Source organism: Poromitra crassiceps (genome assembly GCF_964638095.1).
Source record: "Poromitra crassiceps genome assembly, chromosome: 15".
Lineage (NCBI taxonomy): Eukaryota > Metazoa > Chordata > Actinopteri > Beryciformes > Melamphaidae > Poromitra > Poromitra crassiceps.
The window spans coordinates 19,891,676-19,899,969 of record NC_139634.1 but is presented as its reverse complement, the minus strand read 5'-3'; the positions used below and the strand labels follow the sequence as shown (position 1 = coordinate 19,899,969).

General features: G+C 46.8%; 1 protein-coding gene across 2 annotated transcripts in view; it reads left to right on the top strand.

Moving 5' to 3' along the window:
* Positions 1–8,294, top strand: part of LOC310790442 (uncharacterized protein) — a 28,060-nt gene continuing 19,766 nt past the window's right edge. Inside the window, exons 1-5 of one of the 2 annotated variants that reach the window (XM_083652131.1) lie at positions 1–358; positions 1,022–1,218; positions 1,550–1,653; positions 3,768–3,832; positions 4,639–4,903. In XM_083652131.1, the coding sequence (XP_083508257.1) occupies positions 197–358; positions 1,022–1,218; positions 1,550–1,653; positions 3,768–3,832; positions 4,639–4,903 (793 nt within the window). In that variant the 5' untranslated portion in view covers positions 1–196. Of the gene's footprint in view, positions 359–1,021; positions 1,219–1,549; positions 1,654–3,767; positions 3,833–4,635; positions 4,904–8,294 lie in introns of both variants that reach the window. The other variant, XM_083652130.1, reaches the window with a different exon arrangement.

The following is an 8,294-nucleotide window of genomic DNA, read 5'->3' as shown; positions in this document are numbered from 1 at the left end:
TGTCCCTGAATGGGTTGGCGAGGAATAGGGCAGGCCAGTTATCTTGTGGATGGATGCTAGACTTCACCAGACACCAAATAGCCTTTTACAATAGAAAGGAGCGGTCACTGCTGCTGACCCACCAAAGTGGCTATTAGTAGAGCCGACAAGCTGAAAAGCCAGAGGTCAAAGGTTTTGGTGGTGCAGGCAGAGAGAGATGAGCTGGGCGGAGGAGGACTGGACGGTGGGGCTGTCTGGACGGGTCCTGCAAAAGGTGAAGGAGCTCCAGGTCCAGCAGGAGCGACTGTCCAGAGAGAGCAGGCAGAGACAGCTGCAGCTAGACAACAGCCAGGCCACCCTCGACAAACACACTGCTAAGGTACAGACAGCCATGCTGCTTTACCTCCTGTTGATTTTAAATGTCTCTTAATTGTTCAATTGTATGTTGCTGCTTCCTGTGAAAATAATCAGAATCAGAAATATTTCCCAAAATACATCATCATTGGTATTCAGAAATGTTCCTGACTTTGAGAGAAACTGAGGTGTTGACATCATCAGTGTGATGGGTTTTACATGGGGATGGGGGATGTAGTTTGATGCATATGGCCTAGGTAACTCGGCCGCTGCACTTATTCTTGGTAAATTTGAAGTTTGGCTGTCTGTGTCTGTAAGGTTATAGTAAGTAGTACTGTAACATAGTCTGCTTTAGGAATGCACAGCTAACAACACAATCTCAATACAACACCAATGTGTATTGTGTTTCTTACAATTATTACGATTATTTTTTATCTACTAAAGTATTTAGCCACAAACCTTTCTGAGCTAGTATTCTCAAAAAGCCTACTAAATACTAACCAGTATGAGGTTTCAGCATTAGCCTTTGAAATGGGCAAACAGCAGTTAGTTTTGGTATGTCTCTGGCAAGACTGGTATTACATTTTGTCAGGGATATTAAAATGTCAAAATATTTGATAATCTGCCCAATTCCGCCATGCACTGGCTTTGTCAACAACCTTTCCGCCTCTCCTGTCATGTCGTCCAGTATGAGGAGGTACGTGGACAGCTCCAGGTGGTGCATAGGGAGCTCCAGGGTGCCCGGGAGGAGGTCCAGGCCGGGGCTTCCGCGAAGGAGCGTCTCTCCCAGGACCTTCAGACCAAGCAGGCCCAGGTCTGCTGTCTGGAGGGCCAGCTGGACTCCGCTCGTGCCCTCACCCACAACCTCACCCAGGAGGTCAAAAGGTCAGCACCAGGAAAAATGAAAGATTTCTTTTTAGTTGGGACAATTTACTGCTCTATTCATTGCTCCATTCAATCGGTCTTGTATGTTGCTCTTCATTTTGTTTGAATGGGATTAGGAGTAGGGTTGCATGCCTTGCTGCAAGCTAAATTTCCCGACATGAAACCTCTTGAGCTTGGCTTTGTCTTCCCCCCACATTGAAGGAATGCAATTGGACTCCATGAAATAATACACACAATGGTTCAATGATCACAATGCAATCCTTCTCTCTTCTGTTTCCTTGTGGCCCCACCTCCCTCTGCTTCTCCCCCCTCCTTCCCCCTCTCCTCCCAGGCTGGAGGCCGAGCTGGAGAAGCTGCAGACTAGCAGCCGGTCAGCAGACACCAGCCTGTACTCCACCCCCTGCTGGAATACAGCCTCGCCCTGGGAACACAATGGTACCTGCCATCCTATACTGTCATTTTATGGAGCTCTCTGTCTCCGCTCCCTCAGACTATAGTGCTGTCTCTTTCCTGTCCTGTCATCAATAGATACAGTAGTATAGTGTGGAAAATTAAATGGCTAACCACTAGGGCTGACACCTTCTGGTCGATTGGTTGGTTGATATGCTGTTGTTGTCCGACCAAATTCTCATTGGTTGGACAATCACTCTGTTACTTTCACCTGTCTTTGTTCGCTGCATTAGCGCCTCCTCTTTCCCGTCAGGCGTGTGTTCAGGGGGGCGGGGAATTAGGTGGAATAGCGTGATGATCCTCCTACACGATACATCCTGCCGGTAAAATGTGAGGTGAAAAGGAGAGGCTGGTGACTGCACATGTGGAAGCATGTGCTAGTCTACAACTCTCCCCAGATCGCCGATCTGAGAGGGGGTGGAGCAACGACCGGGACAGTAGGGGGAATTGGCCAAGTACAATCAGGGAGAAAACGGGGGGAAATCTGGGGGGGGGGGTTCTCCGGTATGAAAGTAACGCGCCACGAAAGTCACACAGACCTTTTCTCGAAGCGCACACAGGAGGAGAAGTGATGTGATGAAGTCATGCTAGCGGGCTAACAGGTTACCACATTAGCATGCAATCCAGGTTGAATGGAGCGTAAACAGCGGAGGGATGTGTTCACCGTAGGTGGAGACTAGGAGAGAAGTGTGTGTGTCTTTTTTCTTTTGAGCTGCTATGGTTGACATTACTAAAGTCGCTAAATTGAGACTCTGGGTAGACTGTTCCCTGTGGCAGGAAATGAATCTGGGCTCGGTTCAGCTAGTAAAAGGAATTACTGTGTGACTGATCATTTTATTCAGAACGTGGAAAGTAGCATCTGAAAGGGGACACGTGCACGTTGTTTCTTATATAATATGGTATAAATTACTCTCGCCCCCATACTGGAGTAAACGTAAAAAACGCTACTTTCCCCCTAGTTCTATTTTTGGAAATCATATGAATATGGACAGGTGCATGTTGGTCAGTTATCATTTCAGTATAAAATACTTGCGTAGAAAACAATTTAATACGCTGCATGCATAGCTTTTTATGTTTATTTATAATTCATACCAGGTAGAGTGCACTCAGTGCATTATGGCCGATTACATTAATCTAGAGCAGTGGTTCTCAAACTGTTTCACGTCAAGGGCCCCTAAACTGACACAAATTAGACCACAGACCTGCATTTGATAAGACTTTGTCCCAGGGTCCCCATCTGATATGGTTTTTGCTTTTAGATGTTTTATTACAGAAAGTGTATGAAACTCATGAGCAAAATAGCCCTACATTCTGTCATAGTGTTACTTATGGATGGCATTATAGTGATTCCACTTTTGCTGGGTACCCCCTGCAACCCCCTCAAGGACCCCTGGCTGGTGTCCCCGGACCCCACTTTGAGAACCACTGATCTAGAGATAACTTGCAGATTTCTTTATTTTATTTTTGTCTCCCCCCACACACACACACCCACCCATCGACCAATCGATTGGTTGAAGAGCAGGTAGAATTTCAGTTGTTGACAAAGATTTTCTTTGGTTGACTACAGCCCTAAAAAGCACAGGACTCCAAAATAAGCAGCGAGCTCATAAATTCCCATGGCTCAGGTCCAGTCCCATACCCCCCCCCCCCCATTCTCTCTCTCTGCTCTGAGGGCTGCTCTCTCTCTCTGCTCTGTGGGGGCTACTCTCTCTGCTCTGTGGGGGCTGCTCTCTCTCTCTCTCTCTCTCTCTGCTCTGTGGGGGCTACTCTCTCTGCTCTGTGGGGGCTGCTCTCTCTCTCTCTGCTCTGTGGGGGCTACTCTCTCTCGCTCTCTCTGCTCTGTGGGGGCTGCTCTCTCTGCTCTGTGGGGGCTGCTCTCTCTCTCTCTGCTCTGTGGGGGCTGCTCTCTCTCTCTCTCTCTCTCTGCTTTGTGGGGGCTGCTCTCTCTCTGGGGGCTGCAGTATTTCCTCATCCCCGTCTTGCCATTACAGTCAGTAAACCACTTGGGTTCTTCACTGCTGTTGTTCCGGACAGGCGTTGGACCTTGGTTTTGTACGGAGCCCAACCCCAAGTAATGTTGTGCTGTTGTTGTCCTGTAGGGGGCAGAAAGGAGGAGAGACCGGGGCACAGAGGAGAAGGGGACAGCCGGGCACTGCACATCCGAGTGAGTACCAGCATGTGCCAACACTGGGTTGGTCTCACAAAACTGGGTTATGTCTGGTCCAAGGCCAGTGTGGTTTAAACTGGGTTACGTCTGGTCCAAGGCCAGTGTGGTTTAAACTGGGTTACGTCTGGTCCAAGGCCAGTGTGGTTTAAACTGGGTTACGTCTGGTCCAAGGCCAGTGTGGTTTAAACTGGGTTACGTCTGGTCCAAGGCCAGTGTGGTTTAACTGGGTTACGTCTGGTCCAAGGCCAGTGTGGTTTAAACTGGGTTATGTCTGGTCCAAGGCCAGTGTGGTTTAAACTGGCTTATGTCTGGTCCAAGGCCAGTGTGGTTTAAACTGGGTTATGTCTGGTCCAAGGCCAGTGTGGTTTAAACTGGGTTATGTCTGGTCCAAGGCCAGTGTGGTTTAAACTGGGTTATGTCTGGTCCAAGGCCAGTGTGGTTTAAACTGGGTTATGTGTCTGGTCCAATGCCAGTGTGGTTAAACTGGGTTATGTCTGGTCCAAGGCCAGTGTGGTTAAACTGGGTTATGTCTGGTCCAATGCCAGTGTGGTTTAAACTGGGTTATGTGTCTGGTCCAAGGCCAGTGTGGTTTAAACTGGGTTATGTGTCTGGTCCAAGGCCAGTGTGGTTTAAACTGGGTTATGTCTGGTCCAAGTTGTAAAAAGCGTTGTTAAAGTGAATGTGAATGAGCTGCAGTAGAGTATTGTTGTTATTAAATCCTGCTACAGTGTTTCTCCTAGCTTGACATCCTGTTTGGGTTAACACCCTCTGTCTCATGATTTCTCTCCTCTCCCCTTCAGCAGCAGCTCCAGTACTCTGAAGTGTCCGCTGCCTCGTCGCCACGACAACAACACAAGAGCAGCACGCCCCACCGCCACCCGTCCGACCAATCGGATGTCTTCTCCACTCCCTTGACAGCGTTTCCGTGGGAGCGGGATGACTCGAGGCCGGTGGGCAGGGGGCGGCCCCCCCCCTCTCCCCCGACGCCCTCTGCTGATGTCATCAGTCCAGGCCAGCCGGAACAGGGGGATTGTGGGAAGGCGGAGGACTCCAGGAGAGAGACAGACAGTGAGTGAGGGTGGCAAGATGACACCATGGCCCACACTTTGAGTCATTGTTGCCCATTTGTTGTTTGTAAAGATAAACACACACACGCATGCACACGCACACACACACGCACACACACACACACACACACACACACACACACACACACACACACACACGCAGCTCAGCAGTCAGCATTGATGTCATTACCTCAACTTTTAGTTTGTGATCTTTGTCAAATTGTTGAGTGTTTTACATTCGATTTCTCTATATCAGGATATATGGATAGTTACTGTAATTGCAGTGATTTTAGGCTGAGCAACAAGGCCAGGTGATGAATTTATTTACAAAACAAATTATATTTCTCCAGCCAATGGATGTAGGTTTCAGGATGTAGGGCTACGACAGCTCAATCAGTGTAAAACAAACAGACTCGTGCTAAATCTCCTGTACTCCGCGTGACCTTAAACAACACTTGTTACATAACAGGTTGCCTAGAAGCCACTGGCTCATCCACAGGCTCCTCTGCCTGCTTTCAGGCTAGCTACATGCTGTTGAGTGACTCCTAGTATACTTTATGTGATATAACAACAACCCCCGTGCCGGCGTGTGTGTGTGTGTGTGTGTGTGTGTGTGTGTGTGTGTGTGTGTGTGTGTGTGTGTGTGTGTGTGTGTGTGTGTGTGTGTGTGTGTGTGTGTGTGTGTGTGTGTGTGTGTGTGTGTGTGTGTGTGTGTGTGTTTTACCGTGTTTGTTCAGAGCAGGAAAGGGACGGATCAATGTGAACCAATAAAGGCTTCCTTTAGCTACTGGGGAGCACAGGGGGAGGGGAGTGACACTGTTTACTTTAGGTGTGTGTGTGTGTGTGTGTGTGTGTGTGTGTGTGTGTGTGTGTGTGGGTGCGTGCGTGCGTGCGTGCGCGCAAGTGTGTGTGCGCGTGCGCATAACAGGGTTTTTAGAGTGTTAGGAAACTGTTAGTGCGTCAGCATACCAGTATATCAGAGAGGTCAGTCAGAGAGAACAGATGTCCCAAAAACATTCAGAAGTAACACATTTTATTCTGATACATTTTCATTGTTTATGGCCAGATGATGATAGTGAAATTGATAATAGCTATTGGCTATCATTACTTGTGTTTATCATTTAGGGAAGACTCTTTGTGTCTGTAGCAAGTGTCAGACAAATACACCCTCCACAGACATTACGAGTAAAGACAGAGATTTAACAACAGAGTGCTCTACAGCAGTGTTTCTCAAATAGTGGTGGTCTGCGGGCGCCCCCTACTGGTCCGCGAGTAGATTTATATTTTTTTCCTTTTTTTTTACCTCCCACTATCCAATCAGAGAAATGTTTACATTTTCTGGGAAACTCAAGGTCAGATCACGATGCCTATAAAGGACTATATGTATTTTTTCACCCCGAATCCAACGCCACCACCGCTGACTCGCTACGACCTACGGTTGTGGAGATACCTCCACTCTGCCTGCAGGGCTACAGGAGAGAGACAGAGTACAGCGGGTGGTTGGGAGTTCCAAGTTACTGACCAAACACTCTATTTCAGTAATTGCTGTCAGAATATAGAGCCATTTAACACTTATATGAACACAAAAACATCACTGAATGCAACTTGAAGATGGCAAAAGATAGCCTATTTGACTTTGGCAACATTGTGCATTTATTTAACTTGAAGAAACTTTCTTTGAACTTTGAATATATTTGAACTCAACAGGAGAAATAAATGTAAAAAAAAAAAAAAAGGTAAATGGACTAACTAAAATAAATTACATATATATTTTTTACATGGGTTATCTTGTTTTCATAATTGTGGGAAGCCAAAAATGTGATTAATTGTACTGCTATTTGTCATTTAATTAGCCTGTAATTTATTTGTAATTTACAGTTGAAGTAGTAGGCCTATTGTTTTTGGGGATGTTTTGGGAGTTAGGTGGTCCCCAAGTTTTTTTCATTGGTTTTAGTGGTCCTTGGTCTGAAAAAGTTTGAGAAACACTGCTCTACACTAACATCCCCAACAATCAAGCATAGAGTGGCAAAATGCAAGTGAGCCACACCTCATATCATCAGGATGTGTTTAACAGCTCAACTGGAATGTATAAAGGATGTCTGGGCACGGCACGGGACGTGGAAGTCACTCCGCAACTTAGCAGTTTAGCTCTTTACTTCTAAAGTGAAAGAGCTGTCAAATAAAAGGAAGATATGAGTGTGAAGTGGGAGAGTTGATCTCAACACTGGCTTAGGCAATGAACAGCCCCAAAGCCACAGGCCTTAATGAACAGCCCCAAAGCCACAGGCCTTAATGAACAGCCTCAAAGCCACAGGTCTTAATGAACAGCCTCAAAGCCACAGGCCTTAATGAACAGCCTCAAAGCCACAGGCCTTAATGAACAGCCTCAAAGCCACAGGCCTTAATGAACAGCCTCAAAGCCACAGGTCTTAATGAACAGCCTCAAAGCCACAGGCCTTAAGGAACAGCCTCAAAGCCACAGGCCTTAAGGAACAGCCTCAAAGTCACAGGCCTTAGTGAACAGCCTCAAAGCCACAGGTCTTAGTGAACAGCCTCAAAGTCACAGGCCTTAATGAACAGCCTCAAAGTCACAGGCCTTAAGGAACAGCCTCAAAGCCACAGGTCTTAGTGAACAGCCTCAAAGTCACAGGCCTTAATGAACAGCCTCAAAGCCACAGGCCTTAATGAACAGCCTCAAAGTCACAGGCCTTAAGGAACAGCCTCAAAGCCACAGGTCTTAGTGAACAGCCTCAAAGTCACAGGCCTTAATGAACAGCCTCAAAGCCACAGGCCTTAAGGAACAGCCTCAAAGTCACAGGCCTTAAGGAACAGCCTCAAAGCCACAGGCCTTAATGAACAGCCCCAAAGCCACAGGCCTTGTGAAAGAACAGTCAGCCAGCCTGTATGGATTGACCCTGTGTGTGTGTGTGTGTGTGTGTGTGTGTGTGTGTGTGTGTGTGTGTGTGTGTGTGTGTGTGTGTGTGTGTGTGTGTGTGTGTGTGTGTGTGTGTGTGAAATAAAGTTATCCTTGGTAATATATTCTTTTTTACATTTTAGTTTTGTGTTTTTCACCAGTGTTGTCTCCCCCCTCGTTTTCCAATGTCAGACTCCACCCACTCGACCATGTCTCACCCATTTAAAGCAGAGGTCCACCCTGTAATAGCATTCAAATGTTTGCCTTTGACAATTCAGTCTATATGTGTGAATATGAATCAAGCTTTCCTCTCAAAGCCAAATCCCAGAATAGAGAGAAAACCTGGAGCTGCTCCCTTTACCATAACATGATATCAACACTTTCTGAACGTCTTCAAATAAATCCCCTTTATTTAAGGCCTTAAATGTATTAACATCTCTTAATACAAGGGAGTAAGTGGGTTCTTTCTGTTTCTGTC